Below are 20919 nucleotides of genomic sequence, written 5' to 3'. Positions count from 1 at the left end.
CTGGAGATCCTGGCAATGGCCATACGTGATCTAGTGCACTATTTGCATTTAAGAGTGGCATTTAAAACCAAGTATCTCATGCAATCATAAATTACCATTACAGCAAAACTTTCTCAAGAAGGGAGAGTGGTTGGGGCAGACTAGCCTGCGTGTGTTTTTACATATTCTGATGCATTACATTATTTTTGTTCTGCAGACAGAACATTAGGTACTGGCATCAACCTTTTCCAGTACAACTTGATTCTAAAAATCAAACTGTTATTCTATGATGTCTTATATACACACAACATAGTAATCAAGACATATTATGTGTGGTTAGAAACAACCATGCAGGATCTGGATTTTTCATTTCTGTATTGAATTTCAGTCAGTTTCAGCCTTACATATGCAGAACAACAAAGCTTTGTTTCTACGTATTTCATGATGGCAGAAATGGGCGTAGAACCTGTGTCCCTACAGATGTAGCTGCACTACAATTCCCACAAGCCCTGAGCATTTGGTATGCAGGCTAGGACTGGAGAACAACAGGTTCCCCATCACTATCTTAGGCAAAACAGTGCCAGGTGAGACTGCATGACCTTTTGCAATTGCTTGAAGTGATAATGGAGGCATGGTTGTGAATTGAGCCTAAACAGTATGAAAACCTATTGGAATCTGGAGGTTACTTCTCACAATCATCCGGCCATGTGGTGGCCTTCTGGAATAGCTTTATCTGTTAGCTCCCTCCTTACGTGCAGCATGTTTAAGATCACCACTGCTAAACCACAGAGGATTGCTTGTAGAGGGAGGACAAAAAATGTAATGCTGCCAACGGCAACACCGGCATGAAACAAGCTTAGCACAGCCAATGCATGCAGCAGGTGTTTCATGTGGGCTTTAGCCAGCTTGTGCCAATGGTTTTGTAGAGAACTGGCCACCCATCTTTTTCCTGTCCTGGCCACTGGCCTGCTGTACTGCACTAGGCCAACCATTTCTCTCTCTCTGGCTCATCCACACTTACCTTTTATCCTGTGCTTTCGAGGCACAGTTCCGTGCTTCAAACCTGTATGTCTGAGTGTGCTGTTTTTGCCACTTTGCTTTCCAGAGGGAAAGTGGCTCTTTAATGATGAATTGGAACAAACAGCAATTCTGAGTTTTCTGTGGATCGCCATTTGCTCCAATTTAGCAGTAAAGAGCAGATTTCCATGGAGAAAGTGCTGGGGATATATATATATATATATATATATATATATATATATATATATATATATATCACTTGGACATGAAGTTTTAAAACATGGATCTGTGCCTAGAAATGCAGCACAAAAGGAAGTTTGGATAAGTCCCCTCCCTCTGCTGTCCTGCAGCCATCAAGCTTTATGCTTCAAAATGGCATTATTTTGGGTATTGTCTTCTTGGCATCAATTGTATAAATTTGGAAAATGCAGCAAGATGTTTACACCGGAGACATGTGGTTGATGGTATCCTAACTACAATTTAAAATTAAGGTGTGCGTTTCTTCCTCTCTTCCTATAATGAGATGGTTAAAACTGTAAATTTTGAGCTTCACAGAGGCTGCTCCTTAGAAGTTCAAGAAAATGAAGAAAGTGCAAGTCTTGAACATGCATATCCAGTTAGGATACAGTAAAGACTAGTGTGTCCATTTCCTCAGCCTTATAATAAAACTAAAGAGGCCAGAGGGAAGTTTCACAGTATGAAGACGTGGTTTGGAGCAAGTGTCAAAGAAAAACATTTGAGGAGATACTTGTTATAATCCACTGCAACCATGTTGTCAAGAGTCATTTTTTTACAGGCAATCCTCAGTTTGCACGGGGGTTACATTCTGGACCCTGTGCATGTCAGCAGTGACCTCGTAAAGCATTCCATTCCGCTACCGTTCTGCACTTTTAGTAACATTTTAGGGTCACTTCTGGGTTCAGCACCATGTGCATGTGTGCAATCACACACAAATAGGTTGTTGCCTGTATATAGCAAAGAGACAAAGTGATGGGTGCTTTTGACATTCTTATAATTGAGCCTGTGTATTAGGTCCATATGTATAAGGATGTCCACTCATTGAGAAGAATTCAGCATTGCCCTAAGGTGATTGTTCTGTCAGGACAAGCATTTTGGCTTGCCAGATGAAATGATACTCCCTCTTCTTGTCCGTACACCAATTTGCAGATTCTCCAGACACACACACACACACACACACCCTGGGGAAAAAAAGTCAATTTTGGGAGCACACAGAGGAAGAGGGGCAAATCCCTTCGTGCAAGCAGAAGTTCTCGCACAGGGCTTTCAATGATAGGACTCATTTTAAAATGGAGGTGGCAGGGGTTGAACAAGAAATAGAGCAGCCACACATGCATCACCAGAAAAAGAGGACAAAAGGTGACATATTTGCAGAACAGTTGCACATGCTGGTATAATTTGCACAGAAATGCAGTACATCTCACCATAGCAGGCAAGGGCAGATGACCCGAGCATCGACTCAGTCTGCTGTCCAACCACTAATTATTCTGGAGCACCTTCAAAGCTGCTTTCCTTTCTTATGGTCCCTTATTTAAAACTGGGCTTGATCTCGATAGCCCTTCAAACTGAGGACTGTATTTTGAAAAGTAGGACATGTGACCACCCTAACTTGGGACCTTTTATATGCAAAGCATGAGCTCTACTAAGGAACTACAGACAAATGAACCAACTGCTCCGTAATCACTCCTCTCGTCCATGTCAGAGAGAACAGAGAGAAGGAAAAGCTGACGTGCCTCAGAGTTGGAAGTGGCAGTGCCTGAAGCAAGATGATGTCTAAGGGACCAAGTGAGTTTGCTCCGAAAGGTTTGTGAAGAGTGGGGCAATAACCTGATCAGAAGCCTAGAAAAAAGTAGAATGGGGGCCTTGTATGTCTCAGAAGAATGTTCTGTGCGGTTCTTAGGCTTATAGCCAAATTCTAGTTACTTGGAAAAATACAGTGGGACTGCAGCCATGCCTAAGATGTCAGCCTTGTATAACAGTTGTCCTACATTATTAAAACATAGTGTTTGCAATGTTTGCTGTGTATCACAGCCTTTAAAAGTAGCACCCACAAACTGAGTTTCACATCCGCTTCATATTCATATAGAGAACTCATAAATTCTTCTGCACAAGGTATTATTAAGAAACAGAAAGGCTAGCTAGCTTTTCTCCCTCTTAAGACGACGGAATGGAGCTCAGGATTTATTACAGCGCAAGTCTGCAACCAGACAGCTTTATCTAAAATTTCCAAATTCTAATCCACTTATCGAAACATATTAGGAGATTACTGCTGGCTTTCAATAAGCAGCTCTTCATATTTACACCCTTGCCTTTGCAACCATGAATTTCTCCTCTACCACCAGTGACAGCAAACCTCCTGGTACTGCCAATCAGTGATGTATAGCTGCATTGTTAGTGTCATGTTTATGGCCCTTTTAGGCTGTGAAATATTGTTCTCTGTTCATAGTAGGTCCATTACATACAGATAATGTGCTTGGATAGGATGAACAGTTTGACCAAACACACCTTCCATACACCTCTGATCATCCAGAGTCCAGAGTAGCTGCAAAGGGACTCTTGACAGTATAACCTCAGTAGACAAAAGGGAAAGGTGAGCCTTGTCAGTTCACATTCATTTTTCAGACACCTGCTGGCCATCTGATTTGTTATCCCAGAGTCTGATAATGAGAGAGGCCTCTGGACCTTGGCATATGCCAGTGATGATGCACAATGCAGACTGCCATACAAGCATAATGCAACATACAGTGAAGAGCTGTTCATCGATCCTGTGAGTATCAATACCTCCTTTGCCCCTCTGCAACCTAAGTGTTGAAGCTATGCTTCATGGAACCTGGGAGATGGATGGCCAAAATGATCTGATCCATGCTGTGCAATCTGAAACAGGTAGCCTCTAGGCCAGGGCTCATCAGTGCAGCACTCAGGAGCACCCATGTTCCCACAGGTGTCTTCTCTGGCACCCACAGGGCCCCTTGCCCTGCTGAAATGAGGCTTCAGAGTAGCATTCCTGAATAGAAAAGGCTGCAGGTTGCAGTGTGTGTGGTACCTGTGGCAAGTTATTCCATTTGCAAAGCTGCTCACAGGCCCCCAAACACTGGCCATCTCTTCTAGGTTCTAGTGCACACTAGTAGTGTGGCATTAGTAGTACATGCCATAGCTTCTAGGCTGGCTTTACATAGCCTGATGCAATAGGGAAAGCAATCTAGGTGCGGTTGGAAATGGCCACAGCATCTGTCATGCTTCTCTGCAATTTCACAGTAGGTTTCAATTCATCCGAACGCCAAATCTTCAGGACCTCAAGCTGCCTTTATGCCTGGATGAACAGAAAAAGCTTCAGAGTGTTTAAAGGGCATCACCACTAAGTTTCATTTTGTCCTGGTGACCCTTTGTATCTTTCCACATGAACCATAAGAAATGTTTCCTGCGGATCCTCTTCTAAAGATCTGTATGGACCAAATGAAGAATGCAGAACCCACCATGCCTTCCTGCCAGCACCCTGCTACATTATTTGTTTGTTTTAATTGACAAATTACATGGGAGCTGCATTATCCTGGATAAGGTTTTATTTTATTGTAAAGGCAAACCTTGTCAATTGGGGACTATTATTGAGTGATCCGAAGCCCATTGCTCCATCTGTCCTTGCCATTTAGACTTTACTCCCTTATTATTTCATAAATCATAAAAGTATTTTCTGAACAGAAAAAGCACCTTATCAAGCACAATATTGATCACAGTCCCAAGTTGTCCAGCAGAGGGCAATAGTACACATATTCAAAAGTTGCTTAAGATTTTTTTTTTAGAAGAACAACCACCTGGTTTTCAGCTTATGCTTTGATATTTTGTTTTAAAATATGCTCCCTCTTTCGGCACTGTTCATTTTAAAATTGCTTAACACAATAATATATGTTTTGTTTTTCAGCTTGCTGCAGCTACAGACTATTAGAAGCACATCTCCATTCTCCACAGTTTAGCCAAAACTTCTCATGTATTTAAAACCAAGACTTTGAAGACTTATTCACTTGAAATAAGGGCTGGTAGAGTGTGTTAGCCACAAATTAACTTGCATGTTGTATGTCTAAGAATAGCAGCACACAGGACCGGCCCAGTACATTTTGGCACCTGAGGCAGACTTCAAAATGTCACACACACCCCGCCCCCATCAGCGAAGAAGGGGTCAGGGAAGACCTACATCAGGAACGAGGAATGGAAGAAAGATAAATATCAGGATCTGCTGCTCTGGTGGACCTTGCTGCCTGAGGCGGTCGCCTCATCTTGCCTCATGGGTGAGTGGGCCGGCCCTGTCAGCACAGTCAAAATTGCTATTTCAGCTTTATGTTAAAAAACAGAGAAATCCACATCATTCTCATGGGAAGTATAGTAGAAGGAGTTCTAATCCAAGGACCAGTGATGGACTGCATTTTTTCAGGGGATCTCCAACAGTGGAGGCAAAGCCATCCAGGGCCAGGTTTCTACCTTTTGCATGGGGTTCCCATATGCAAGACTTTCCTTAGGGTTGGCTTGCTCAAAAAGTCTAAGAAAATATTTTCCAGGTAAAATGTCAAAAAATGTCAGTAGCAGGAGGAATTCCCTCCAAACTACTGGAGAATTTCAGGTCCTCCTGAATAATATTCATCACCACACACACAGAGAGAAAACGTATTTGCCTGGGAATAAAGCGGCACAGCTATGGATCAGTTTTAATTATTGTTTAGTAATTTAATATTGTTGAAGGAAGTGATGGACTCAGCCACTGCTCTCACTTCCAGTTCTCCTTCCTTAGCCCATTGCTTGAGGAAAGAACATTTGAGAAAAGCAAGGATGGAGGAATACTGATGGGTTGTTTTATATGAAAACAAACAAGGGCTGGATCTATACACATAAAAAAAAAAGTTACTGAAAAATGCATTATAAAGCTCTTAATGGAAAATCTCAATGGTAACAGATGACAGCTCTACATCGCCATCTGGTGACGGATGTTTATAACACAGTTATAACAATATAATTTGCAAGTGCAGCTGAGTCCAAGGACCAATAACAGAAATGGATGCAACACAAAGCCAGCACCAAAAAGCTAACACAATACTTTTCTAAACTCCCTTCTTGCCATACTCAAACTTTTTTAAAACTGCCACTTCCCCCGTGTCACCTCCACTTGCTCTACTCAAATTTCTACCATTGTTTACAATCATTTTTCGCCTCTCGGTGACTCTCCAATCAGTTTACACAAACTTTTTCCACCATTTAAAACAGCCACCTTTTTTCTCCTTTCAGTGTTTTTCCCTTCTTGCTGTATTCAAGCTTCTCTCTCTTCCATTTCTTCTGCCTGAAACCCCAGTAAGCCACTGCCAGTCTAGCTAGATGGGTGAGTGGCTTGACATTGTATAAGACAGCTTCACGTATTCCTAAGGGCTGTCATGGTACTCTTCAAAGTTTACTACTATAGCACTACTGGTATTTGAGAAAATATTGTATCTCTAACAGCTACAGTCTCTAACAGTCTGGACTCTATTAAAAGCTAGTTTAAGCCTATGTTTTCCTGTAAAAAGGTAAAGGACCCCTGACAGTTAAGTCCAGTTGCAAACGACTCTGGGGTTGCGGCACTCATCTCGCTTTATTGGCCGAGGGAGCCAGGGTACAGCTTCCAGGTCATCCAGGTCTGAGCTTGTCCCAAAGCTGGACCCCTCCCAAGCCTGCCCTTCCCATTTCACTTTTGAGTGGCCTTTTCTGTGTAATAAAAGGTAAAGGGACCCCTGACCATTAGGTCCAGTCATGGCTGACTCTGGGGTTGCGGCGCTCATCTTGCTTTATTGGCCGAGGGAGCCGGTGTACAGCTTCCGGGTCATGTGGCCAGCATGACTAAGCCGCTTCTGGCGAACCAGAGCAGCGCACGGAAACACCGTTTACCTTCCCACCAGAGTGGTACCTATTTATCTACTTGCACTCTGACGTGCTTTCAAACTGCTAGGTTGGCAGGAGCAGGGACCAAACAACAGGAGCTCACCCTGTCGGGGGATTTGAACCGCCGACCTTCTGATCGGCAAGCCCTAGGCTCTGTGGTTTAACCCACAGCGCCACCCGTGTCCAATGTTTTCCTGTACTCCCACCTAAATTCGTCTATACCACTAGGAACCTGCCAATCCCATATTATGCAGAGGTATTGCATTCTGTTTCCTTCTCTGTTTCACCTACTGTTTTTCAAGGCAAGAACAGATGGGAATGAATCAGTGGGCAGCTACAGTTGCCAGCACTGCAGTCTCCTACATATGACATGCTATGAATCCAGTCATTATTTAGTTAAGCAAGCCAACTTGTTCTGTAGTTGAGAAAAACAATTCCCTAATTAATATTTCCATCTTGCTTGGGTGGTTAAAACAAGAAGGTCAAATTATCAGACATAGGAGGTTTTTCACATGTGCTCCAAAACACTGAAGAGAGAGAAGCATGTGCTGTGATATTCTATGGAAGCAATATGAATGGGGATGCAGAACCGCATAGTATAGCACACTGCTCTTTATTTCAAAGAGCTGATTGAGCAGAATGTAACTGTTGAAAAGCAAGAGCAAATGTTGGTATGGTAAACCTGTTGACGACTGTTAACGACTGCAATTAGTCCTACAGGAAAAAGAAAGGGATAGTATGCAGATGACCAAAAATAGCTTCAGCATATGTAATGAGACAATGAGACAACAGGTTTACCATACCCATTGAGTCAATCACCCATCTCCTACTACTATTCTGAGAAAAACCCCATCCCACCCTCCCACTATATATAAGGGTCTGGTGACTTCTGTGTCACTGTATCTGAAGAAGTGTGCATGCACACGAAAGCTCATACCCAGAACAAACTTAGTTGTTCTCTAAGGTGCTACCGGACAATTTTTAAATTTATTTCAACTGCGTCAGACCAACACGGCTACCTACCTGGTCTATTGAGGCATTCTGATCTAGTCTAGAAAATCTTGTGCTGCACTCTACCATAAAAAAAATTCAGGTCACTTGGGTCTGGTACTTTCGTGTTCCACTTATCTATCCCAGGAGGTGGGACAGGGTTAAGCTAAAGACCAACTCCCGAGACACTAATTTTTGGAAATTATTTTTGGTAAATTTGGTTTGTCCGCTTCATTTTGACAAAATCTGAAACTCCACTAGGAGTCTCCACTAAGGGAAATACAGATTTCCTGAAAACATGGATATGCTAATTTACGGAGATAGATGCAAATTTAGAAATAATTGCCATAATTTAAGCACATTGCATGATTTACCATAGCAATGGGAAACAGCCTGTTTAGTTTGCTGTCCAGCTGCTATCAGCTGATGGGAAACTTCAAGGCACCTCCTGCTTTCCCTACTTAGGATCCTTTATCTTGTAACCAGGCTTGGGCCTGACCAGCCCTTCAAACAAAGGATTGTCAGCAATAAACTAGGACACATGGCCACCACCAATTCCTGCCTGTACTAAAATGAACGTTTGCAATCAAAAGAACTAGAGTCAAACAGCTGGGAGGCCACAAGTTCTTCCAGTCATGCCACAGGAGGTGACAAATTTACTTTCCCCTCCTTAACTCATTCATTTCCTTATTGCATACACATTCCACCTTTTTATTCAAGGAGCTCAAGTTGTCATACATGGTTCTCTCCCTCATTTAATCCCCACAACAACCCTGTGAGGTAGGTTATGCTGAGAGGCAGCAACTGGCCCATGGCGACCCAGGGAACTTCCTGGTCAAATGGAGGTTTTCACATCACACTGGCTCATGAGCAAGTAGGGTGGACACGTCCAGTCCAAGCCAAGTTACCAAACCTTCTTACTAATAAATGGGGAGGCGAGGGCCATAGCTCAGTGATGCATCTTCAAAGCCAACAGAATGACAATACAGATGAGACCTCTTGTATTTCAGTAGGGAATGCATTTAACACCAGGGCCAACCAGTGAAAAATCCCACCTCCATAACCATTAGGCTGTGGCAACTGACAAGACTAACCAGATTTCATTGGTTGATTTTAATACCCTTACCAGGCATTGGAGGAGAAGTCAGCCTTTCAGGAAACCTGGTCCACAGCTGCTCATCTAGCCTTGCCCTGAGAGCTGATCCAGGCATGTTGATGTCTTAATGTGATCTACAGATTTGTCCTGTATTCATTTGTTTTACGGATGCAATTTACTTGTTGATTTTATGCTGTTTGTCACCATGACATTTTTTCTTAATATTGGTGGTGTAGACGTTTTTGCAGACAAAATAAATAAACCAAAAGCCAAGGTACAGCAATACGTCAATAATGTTCTTGTCCCTAATCCCAGCCAGCAGTCATCATGCTTTTCTTTTCTGGGTATTTCTGAGGGTCTTAATTCTGAGCCCCACGTTGGCCAAAAAGATTCCTGCATTTCAAGGGGTTGGACTGAAGACCCTCGTTTTCCCATCCAGCTCTACAATTCTCTGATTCTATGAGTTCTTCATTATCCTAGTTTTCTCAATATAGTTTTTCTAGAGCAGTCTAGAAAAAAATAGTTCTGAGCATTAAAAAAAAAATGTTCTGACATTTACACCTCACCTTTCTTCCAAGGAGCACCAGGTGGCATACGTTGTCCCCCCCCCCCCATTTTCTCTCCACAGAAATTCTATGAGGCAAATTAGGCTGAGCGATAGCAAGTGACCCAAGGTCAACCCATAAGCTTCCTGGCTGACCAGCGATTTGAACACTCATCTCCCACTACTCTAACCACTACACCACGCTCACTATGCCTTGTGGTTTGACAAAAGCTTATACAAAATCCAGGGGCAAACGAAAACAGTTAAAGGGAAGGCTCAGAACCTAATTACAGGCATTTTAAAAGAAAAATTTAGACTAACATTCTAATAAATACTCATGAGATAGCAATATTTGCAATCACAGATCAGTACCATTAAAGTTAAATTTTACCTGAACTATTTTGTTCACCGAAACCTGTAATCTTCAGCCTTCTCAGAACCCAGATCCATCCTTAGCCATGTACATTTATGGCGGTAGTGCTGCTGTTGTGAGCCACTTTAGATCAGGTTGCGGCCTGGTTGCGGTCCAGGCCAACTGGTTGAAGACCAAATTCCATTTCATAAATCAAATCCCATTTCCCAAGCCTACAAAGTAATACATACCCTCCAACATTTCTCTGATGAAAATAGGGATGTCCTATTCAACAACAACAACGATTATTTTATTATTTATATCCCACCCATCTCTGGGTGACTTCCAAACATAATAAAACATTAAACATTTTTTTAAAATCTTCCCTACGCAGGACTGCCTTCAGATGTCTTCTAAAGGTTGTATAGTTACTTCTCTCCTTGGCTCAGGGGACACATAACTCCATACATTTCTCCAATGAAACTAGAGACATCCTAAGGAAAAGTGAGACATTCTGGAATCAAATCAGGAACCAGGGCAGCTTCTGTAAATCCGGGACTGTCCCTGGAAAATAGGGACACTTGGAGGTCTGGTAACCCTGAATTTGTAAATGTGTCAAAAGCAATGCCAGCAAGAAGTTACCAAATAATTTGACTGTGTGTCAGAAAACAGTTTACAGTTTATGAAAACAGAGCACACAAAAATGATGATCTCAATATACCATACCTTCAGAAGCAACAGACAGTAGGGGGTGAGTAGGGGGTGAGTAGCTAAGTGTTGGACCTTAAGCATATTTTATATTCAAAGTTGTAACAATCTCAGTTTAGGCACATTTCATTATTTTCCAAAAAAGTGAAGTGGCAAAACTGTAAGCTGTACTCCTGTTTACACGTTAGTATTATCTGTGCTTGTGTCTTATTCAACAGTTGCTAGGTTTGCCTCTCAGTGACTCAGCTCCTTTCCTCAGAATGAATTGGAAGAAGGAAAAAGTCAAATAAGGTGAGTCTCGGACAAAATGTGATATAATTCCTGTTATGAAGAACTTAAAAGCAATTTGTGGGAAAGGTAGTGGGCACTGTAGACAGAGATTTAAGAGAAACAAAACACAGAAGTGTTCCAAAGACTCATTCTGTAGTTTATTCAGATTATAGGCTCACTCTGCTTGAATTCACCTTAGTGAATACACTTCAGTGAAGAGCCCTCACAGCCTGTTTATTAATACAGCTAAAAAGAAAGATGTGCCCCATGTACTAAGCCCTGAAATGGCTTGGAGACTACATAAAACAACAAAATCAACACTATGTCAAAAGCAACAATCCGAATCCATTGCAGAATTGCAAAGTCAAGGAAAGCAACCCATTCTCTTTCTTCAGTGACCGAAAGGTTTTTTAGAGAATAAAGACCTTGGCCTAAAGATGTGAAGAGGTTTAGCCCAGGAGTTAGGGTGCAACAAACAGGATGCCTGCCTCAATTTTTGCATGTAGCACCTCGGGGATAATATTTTCATTGTCCCACCACCAGAAGCCTTCTTGATGAAGGTGCCCTACTTGGAGTATTCCCTCCCCACAGAATTATGACTGGCAGCAACGTTGCTGACATTCCGATGCCTGCTTAAAACCTCTATTTTCCCAAGCATTTATGGGATACCATTTTGCTGCTGTTAATTGGTTGTACTTTTATGTCAGGAAATTTTATTTTGTGTTTTGCCGGTATTTTACCTGCTCTTAACTCGCTGGACTGTTGTCGCTGCTTTAAATAAGAATAGCAAAATAATGATGATAACAGTAGTAATAGTTACCGTATTTTTTGCACCATAACACTCACTTTTTTCCTCCTAAAAAGTAAGGGGAAATGTCTGTGCGTGTTATGGAGGGAATGCCTACAGGTCGCATGCCTACGGATTTTCCTCCTCTAAAAACTACGTGCGTGTTATGGTCGAGTGCGTGTTATAGAGTGAAAAATACGGTATATTGGTGAAAGGTGAATTTAAAATGCTACTGATGAAAAGAAAGGTAAGGAGGAAGCAAATAAGAACACTAAAACTGCTTGGCAACATTTTAGATACTGTATAGGAAGGTGCAGAGGGGGTGGGAATCAAGACCAATGCTTTATCTGCTACACTACTTTTTCCTATCTTGTACAACATAAGCTCCTCCCTCAAAAAAAAGAGAGAGAAAAGCAGGATGCTGCATAAAATGTTCGTTCAAAGCTGTATGATTTCTTCCAAACACAGATTTTAGTCTTTTGGTTTATTGGCAATCCAGTGCAAAATTTCTACACTGCCAAGTCCAAGGCAGCTGATCCCTTACTGCTGAATTTCTTGCCCAGTTCCAAAGCAGACTTGCAAATCTGGCTACTGCACTCTTCCTCTCAATCTATTCCTGGGATCTGATGACAAAGATTGCTTTAAAAATGAGGTTTCTAAGAAAACTCATGTGCCTGAGTCCGGACTGAAAACTACAACCCTAGCCGGTGGAATGTAAATTGCTCTTGTTCGTCTAAAAGGCTAGTGATAAACAAAATATTCATAGCTGCATTCACCACTACCACAACATTCAAATATTGACTGTGTTCTTCATAGTTTTACTTTACCAAGAACAATCGGCACTATTTTGATAACTTGCAGGATATCACAGAATTCAACCAGCTACTGTTATACATATAAGGCAAACTATTTTGAAAATAAAGGAGAAAGAATCAAGGTCGGGATAAGCCTCGTTATAAATAAACATGCTACAAAACCAATAGTTATGCACAGTGCTTTTTTTCCTTAAAAAAAATGTTTAGGGGTACTCTCATTTTCCTACTCATATTGAAATACTGCCCCTCAATGAGGCCAAACTTAGATTCACAAAATGTTTAGGGGTATGCATACCCCTGCGTCCCTCCAGAAAAAAGCACTGGTTATGCTCAGTTAGCCATGGAATATTTTAGTTATTCTGCCCTTTTGTCAACAGGTTAGAACAAACAACTGCAACCCTCTCACCACAAGCCAAAAGGCACAGCTGCAGTTACACCATGGGTTGGATCCAGATAAAGGCTGCAACCCTAACCACACTTACCTGGGAGTAAGCTCCACTGAATTTAATAGGACTTGCTTCTGAGCAGTTCACACAGTGAGCTTCATGGCTGAGTGGGGATTTGAAACCTGATCTCCCAGGTCATATTCCAGCACTCTAACCATTAGACACTGACTCTCAACACCACACCAGTATGAAGAGAACATGATTAGTGCCCACTGATAGCCTTACCCTCCATGAATCTGTCTAATCCCTTTTTAAAGCCGTACAAGTTTCAGGTACTCATAATACTTTCCTGTACTACGAGAAAGGGGAGGGAAAAGTCAGGGTCAGACTAGATGTGGCATTAAATGCATTTCTGCATTTAACATATTTTGAAAAATGTAGACATAGCTTCTGGCGGAGGCTGGTGAATAATGCAATCAGAGCTGACTGGACATTGGGAAAAGTACAACGCTTTCTTTCTCTATTGCTAACATGAAGAAAACCCATTTTCTGAAGCTAGTATTTACTCTGGCGTGGGAATCCCCCAGTGGCATCAAATGAGGGGAGATTTTTAAAAAAACTAACTAAAAATTGGGGGGGGATTTCCTTACAGTGCAAATTGCCACTTCAAAGAAGTGGCTTTTATATAGACAACAGGAGGCAAGGAAAGCGTTAATCTCCCCTTCCCCTGCTGTGATCCCAGCAGAAGGAGCTCACCTGAGGAGATGGCACCACTATGCTGATTCCAGGGAAGGGTGGTTTGGTGCAACTGCACCAGCAAAGTCAGGCAACGGTTGCCAATGCATTTGCACAGCAGCAACTACCCCTCCTGGTAACAGCAACACACCTTCCAGGAAACTAGAGTCCACTAGTGGCTCCAGACTACCCAAGAAAGCTGTTTCCAGATCCCAGTAATAATCAGTCTCCCTCAGCAGCTTCTATTTGCATTTTTAAAAAGTGTGCACACATAGCACCACATCCACTTCAACCCTCAGAAGCCCACCATTATGTGTTAGAGCTTGGCTTATGCCTGCAGCCAGAGACCTCCGACTTTGCTGCATCCTTAACACCACAGGCAGGATGCCCTGCATGGAACAGAGGGAGATGAGGTGCCTAAGTGAATCCATATACAACATGATCAGTCCAGGAACTGCTCAGCCCTTGGACATCCGGACCCATGTGAATGCTTCCAGAAATTTGGGTGTTAAGGAAGCAAGAGCTGCCATCAAACTAAGCTGTCCTGGGAATGCTGTTTTCACTCCTCCAGTCGAATTCTACATGGAAATGAGATGCTTCAACCACAAGCTGCCTTAAAATATATTATTATTATTATTATTACGCTAACATTATTTTTTAAATATATACTGATCTCCTTAAGACCACAGTAAGGGTTTGTCTGCATCGCGAGAGACATAAGATGAACATCAGATGGCTACACTGATTTTTTATTTTATTTTTTGCATTCTAGATGTGACACTTTGCAGGAGGCTACCTATCTCTCAAAAGTCTCCAGATGTTTCAGCTGTTTGCGGGTGCTTGGTTGCACCATTCTGCAACAATGCACTGGTTACCAGTTGGGAATAATTTTGGGTGCTGGTAAACACCTTTAAATTCCCAAATGCCTTGGGCCAAGTTTAACTGAAGGACCATAGAAAGGCCAATTTCTGCATCCCAACTAAACAGACGCAAGACTGTTTGAGATGTATAATATATTCTGTGTGATTGTACCAAAACTGTGGAAATCTTCAGGAAAACTGTTTGGCTCCTTTCGTCTCTATTCTACCACCTGCTCCACATTTCTTATATTTTGACCATCTTTTGCTTGCCTGGTTGAAATTTTAGCAGCTGATCTTGCCACTGGAGTTGTCTAATCTTAATGACACATAAAAAGCTGATTTTATTGAAATAATAATAATAATAATAATAATTATTATTATTATGCTTTTTTATAATGGTGCAAGCACTGTTTTGACAGTGGGAGGGTAGGATACACAAAATAAATATTGCACATTTTTTGAAGAAGTGAATGTTTTCCTGCTGCAGTAGAGACTACATTCATTTTAAACATTTGCTTCATTTAGCTAATGCCTTCCTATTCTCATAGATGGCTGATTTCAGACACTACTTTTAATCTAATATTTAAGCTGAAAAAATCATTCATACTTGCAAATATCCAGTAATAAAAAAGCAGTAATATCTGAACATCAGATATTCAGCTGAGTCTCCTGGGATTATTTGGAGCACACAAATCTAACTAGTAATAAGTTCTATGTATATAAACTAGTTATGTCATTGAAGATCATCATCAAACAGCCCCTAGTTCAGTATATGAATTTGTCCAGTCCATCATGTTTGGCTTTATTATGAATCAAATCCTGTTCTTCTCCAGCTCAGAACGCTAAGAGAGATTCTGTGTCTGCACCACCAGCATTCAGCAGACCATCGTTCAGTCGTCTGCTTTGTTGCATGTGCAGAAAAGCAAGATTCAGGATGTCAAAATTATACGGCATGGGCTTGTTAATATAATAAATGGCAAAGAGAGGAGAACTCATTGTGATGTTATGTATGAATTAAGTGGTGTTGGCCAGAGATACTTAAGAACCACACATGTCCTTACAAAGAGTCAATTTGCTTACTAGCAGATTATACCCTCTATTTACCAAATACTGTAAAGAATTACAATAGCAAAGCTTTGATCGGTTGCTCCAATCTCCAGCCTTCATCTATTCTTTTCCTGTTGTTACATGCAAAGCAGGAAGGTTTTTGCAGTCCCTCTGCATTTTTGCAATTTCTAGAAATCCTAGCAGGGTTAATAAATAATATCACCTGTCTAAATTAAACAAAACTAGGGATAAACGTAGATTGGAAATTTCTGTTGGCAGACTTTCATTGGGTTGAATAATCCCAATGTAATGCATGTTGGAGCCTAGTAAGTATTTTGTCTCTGTAAAACACAAGTGTTTTGTATGTACACTGGTACCTCGGGTTATAGACGCTTCAGGTTACAGACTCTGCTAACCCAGAAATAGTACCTTGGTTTAAGAACCTTGCTTCAGGATGAGAACAGAAATTGTGCAGCGGCACAGCGGCAGCAGCGGGAAGCCCCATTAGCTAAAGTGGTACCTCAGGTTAAGAACAGTTTCAGGTTAAGAATGGACCTCCAGAATGAATTAAGTTCTTAACCTGAGGTACCACTGTATACAGCAAATCATTTTAGGATAATCCATGGTGGTAATATAAAACAGAACAGCCACCCCCACACCCCCACATACACTCAGATATTGTGGCATCCTATATACTTGAAATGGTTTACACAATTACATTTTCACAAAATTAGCAAACAGAATTATTTTTCCTGTCAACTGGGAAGAAAGACTTTTAAATATGTTTATGTAAAAAATAAGTGTGGCAAGGCAAGCATTCTGAGTTTAGTTCCATGATTTTACAGTATCAATGAACGTACATGAATCTGCAGTGGATACACATAATATAGGTGCACAAGCTTTATCTGCTCTCTGAAATGAGTACTTGTGGCATTCACTGGCACTGAGTGCCCTGCAGACACTTGTTTCACCACTGCCCAGCATAAGGTAGAGCTGAGCTGACGCATTCGGAGCTTGAACCCTCCAGCCTACAAAGGACCAGCAGCCATTGAGGCTTTGAAAAAGATAATCTGGACCATGCTCAATACCTTGGCTGCAATGGAAGTGAGTCAGAAATTAGGTGAGCAGAGCAGAGGCTAGGCGATCACTCGCTAATTAAACATTTGCGAATCTGGGGAAGTATGCTCATCAGTTCTACTTTGTTTCCAAATAAAGGTGTCATTGCTAACATAATGTACTTTTGTCCGCCATTACATGAGGTTTCTTGACAAGCAGCGGTTTTGAAACCATCACATTTGCACCGCGCCAGTGTTCTCCGTGAGCTTCCATGTTCATTGCAAGCAACCCAGTAGTGTAAATAGCACTTCACTTGCAATCTAGCTTTCAGGTCTCTGTTCAATGAAGGAAGGAAGGTTTTCTGAAAAAAATTATTCACTTCCAAGCAACTGAAAAGAAAATAAACTGCATAGAAATATGCACAGAAGGTTTGGGTTTGCCTGCAAGTGACTGGACTTGTTCACACAGACAAATAATTTAGGATTGGAGAGGATGGCTTTCCTTAATTTTGATGCTGAAGGACTCTAATACAGAGGAAGAACGAACACCTTCCAGAAGCCCCTTCAAAGCAAATGGTGGAACACCATGACTGCGTCATTGTGAAAATGTTTGCAGAGCACACCAAGAACCGGGTTTGATGCAATGAAGACAGACAAAAACCCACATCATATCACCCCCCCAGAAACACATCCATGGCGGAGACTGAATCTCCCAAGTCTTGATCGGCTTTTACGGCATTTTGAGCCTCAACATTTTGAGAACAAGGACAACTGACTCCATATTGGATGACATGCATTCCCTCTCTTTCGGCTCCAGTCTCAGGTTTTTCACCTGCCAACAAGGCAAATGCACCGTCTCAATTCTGCCATGGGCAGAAACACATTTACAGTCCATGGGGGACACACAATCTCCAACTTGCTCTTCACAACCATCGCTTGGACCACTGACCCCCTAACACACCCCAATCCCTCCTCTGCATTGTAATGACAAGCCCTTCAAGACTGTGCCTTGGCTTGGAGTGAAACCTAGGCCCCAGTAAAGCAGAATAAGCACCAAAGAGAAAGAAAACGAGCAGGTGAAAGAAAGAACAAACAACTGCAAAAGTGCCTAAGAGATCAAAGGAGGGCAGGGCTGATCTGCTTTCCCACACCAGCTGCTAAAGTGCATGGCAGCTCCCCACACAAAAGGGGGGGGGGGAATGCAGCAAAGAAAAAACCACAACTTTCTCTCAAGTGCGATGCAAGTACAATATTTGCAGCAATCGGCATCTTGCAACTAGCACCTTGGCAGAGATGGAGGATTTGCCAAAGGAGGAAGTAAGGAGACCCTCCACCAGTCTTTCCCACAGAGAAATGCACTCTCACTCACCAGCTACCCCCACTCCCACAACACCGCCAAACATACTGATCTCCATATAATATTTTCCCAATGCTCCAGAGACAGACCGAAAGGAGCACACCATATGCAACTGAAATAAAAAGGCTGGGGAGGGAAGGACGATTGATCAGCCACGCTGCAGCCCCTCCTCTCATCACTTGATCAGCCAATCAATCAATCAATCGTCCCTTTTGTTTCCTCTCCTGCCTTTTCACCCCCTCACTCCCAAAAGTTCAACAGTACCCCGAGACACACAATAGAAGTATATATGCAATCACAGAGCCTGGACTAGAGGGAATCTGGCCTAAATTTGACAATCGCCAGCCCAACTCAAGCAGCTGGTGGGGGACCTGGTCGGCTCAAAGATGCATTCCTATGCTGGATCCCACTCTTAATATTTTCCCCTGGCAGGCGAACCAGCTTTCCGCCCCCCTCCTACCTTGCTCTTCGCTGTCCCCCAACTGGGTTTTGGGTTCCTCCTCGGGGAGGCCGGATCCTCCACCCTCGGGGGTTTTGCGTTTCTTCGACATCTGGACGGGGCTTGGGAGTAGAGTTTCCTTCCCCCCTCGCTCTCTCTCGCTCTCTCTCTCTCTCTCTCTCTCTCCAGGGAGATCGGGAGGGAGAAAGCGAGACACACGCGCGCGTAACACACACCGCCGCGGATGGAAAAGAATCGCTGCTTAAAAAGGGGGAGAGACTTTAGAGTGGCTGGAGAGCAAGGAGGAGGCAGGGTCTAAGTGGAGCAATCCTACAAATCACAAGCCCATCCGCGCAGCCCCGCGTCGAAGGAGGGTTGCCTGGTTATGGGATCTGCTCCCCACCCTCCTCCAGACCACCATTATTATTATTGTTATAGCCTTTTTCGGGGAAACTAGTAAGTGGAGGTGCGAAATTCAGAAAGTGGCCAACTGATCATGGAAGGGGGGGTGTTAAAAATTAAGGAACGCTGCGTAATAGCAATAGGGAAGTCCTTCTAAATATATTAAAATATACATATATATATTAGGGACGGGGTGCAGCGCGAAATGTTTCTAAGTGAACCTCAATGAAGGTGAGGAGGACTTGCAGAGAGCGAGGAGGAGGAGTTATTAGCCTGGGACTCACGGGGCTGCAAGGGGCCCGAGTCGCCTGCAGGGGGGGCGCTTTGCTTTAGGAAGCGGTGTGGGGTGCGCGGAGCGCGAGTCCTAGCGGATGAAATTCACGCCAGGGGGCGGAGAGGGACCAGATGATCCGTCCAGCCGGAGGAAGGGGGGCAGCGGGCAGGAAAGCCGGATCGGGCGCGGGGCGCGTGGGAGGAGCCTGCTCGCTCCTCCCAGCTCCGATCCCGGATCCCTTCAGCTTGCTAGCGCCGAAGCACGCTGCCTAGGAGAGAGCCAGTCCCCTCGAAGGAAGTTGCGCCGGACTCTTAAGGAATGGTTGCGGGCAGCCGGCGCTTCGCAGCTGGCCACCAGGAGTTCACGCGCAACTCGACTCCTAAGCACGCGCGCTCCCCGGTTACGGAAGGTGGAATCCCAGCAGTCGGACAGGATCTGCGCCCTGTCCCGCTCTCTCTCCCACCACCACCCGCACCTGCCCCAAATGCCTCTGAAACCCTTTCCACTCCAGGCTGCCTCGATGCTTTGGCAGAAGCTGCCACACTTTTTCTTTCCCTCTGTCTCTTTCTCCCCCCCCCCCCCCGCCAACCTTTGCGGCTTTTCTACCACCTGCTCTGCCCTCCGAGGCTGCTGCGTTCTCCACGCCGCCTCCCCCCCCCCCGCTCTTCACGGACACTTACCATCCAAAACTGCGCAGCGAGCTTGATCTCGGTTGTTTCGCCCTCTGGGGCAAGTTTGAAAGAAAGGGGTTCAGTCCGGAAGGCAAAAGAGAGACGAAATCGGGGAGAAGTGGCTGGAAGTTAAGGTCCCCCCCACCCCAATTCCCAGCTTTTGCTGGTGCAGACAGTAAGAGCAGCAGGTGCCCCAAGGGGACCTGGACGCCCCAAGGAGGGAACCCCGCGCTCGACAAGTCTTGCTTTAAGACATGTTGGCTGCTTGGTTCCCTCTCCATCCGTTGCCCGGAAGCTTCTGCAAAGCCCTTTTGCAAGGCAGCCACCCCCAAATCGACTGAGTTCATGATTACTTCTTTTTCTCCTCGAAGAGAGAGAGAAAGAAAGAACTGGGCTGGCTGATCCCTCTCCGGTCCGTCTGTTAGCGGGCTGCTGTGCCCAGGATCTCTCGGCAAAAGACTGCGCGCCTGGCTGGAAGTTGCAGAGTTTTTCTTGAGCGCGAGAAGGGGGCTGAGGGGTTGGCCGCATCTCACGTCCAAGAGGAGGCAATGACGTCTGTAGCTCCATTGCTATAACAGCGCCAAGGCTGCAATTGGCATTTATTGAAATGATAAGGGGCGCTCGGGCGTAAGCAACCTGCACCCTTTCAGCAAGAGACTTGGAAGCCGAGATGATTTGCAGCAGCGCTCACACCCTTCCTAAAACAAACGTAAAACAGTTTGGAAAAGGCTTGGAGTTGGGGAGCGGGGGGAAAGAGAGAGATAGAAGGAGGGAGGGATCTCTGCAGTCGCCGACGCTTCTGTAGAGCCACAAAAACACACGATTCCTTACAGCCGGCTGAGAACTTGAACCTGATGAGGCTGAAATGAAGAGAGGCTGAAAGTGATCCGACGCCCTTTCTGTCTCTTTCCAGGCTGGGAGATGGGGGAAATCTCCCTAATATTAAAATTTAGCCCTTCTATTCCCAAGGGCTCAAGGCACCTTATTAGTCGCTCAAGAGACCAGAAATCCAACAGGGGAAGCTTTTCCCCATCAAGGAAGCTGGTCCCTACTGAATCTACGTCACGTAGTTTGCCCGGAGGAACGGCGCAGCAGCGAGCCCCAATCCCCCCCCCGCCCCATATTGTGATCGGCTAAATGAGGGGAAGGGGTGGAAGTAGCTCAGAAGGTCTTGGGTTCGATCCTCGGGTTGGGTTGGGAAGGTCCCCTGCCTGAAATCCCG

At 43.9% G+C, this 20919-nt stretch overlaps 1 protein-coding gene across 7 annotated transcripts in view; it reads right to left on the bottom strand.

Annotated features, from left to right (window-relative positions):
- The window catches only part of PDE10A (phosphodiesterase 10A), a 185461-nt gene extending 165253 nt beyond the window's left edge, over positions 1 to 20208 (bottom strand). Inside the window, exon 1 of one of the 7 annotated variants that reach the window (XM_028723861.2) lies at positions 19707 to 20208. Coding sequence is in view for 6 of the 7 variants with exons in the window: in XM_028723857.2 (XP_028579690.1) it covers positions 18372 to 18462 (91 nt within the window). In the remaining variant the exon portion in view is untranslated. Of the gene's footprint in view, positions 1 to 18371; positions 19530 to 19706 lie in introns of those variants that run through there. The other 6 variants (XM_028723857.2, XM_028723859.2, XM_077925840.1 and 3 more) reach the window with 6 other exon arrangements.
- Between the last annotated feature and the right edge of the window lie 711 nt (positions 20209 to 20919).

Source organism: Podarcis muralis, chromosome 3 (genome assembly GCF_964188315.1).
Source record: "Podarcis muralis chromosome 3, rPodMur119.hap1.1, whole genome shotgun sequence".
Classification (NCBI taxonomy): domain Eukaryota; kingdom Metazoa; phylum Chordata; class Lepidosauria; order Squamata; family Lacertidae; genus Podarcis; species Podarcis muralis.
This window is presented reverse-complemented; position numbering and strand designations above follow the sequence as displayed.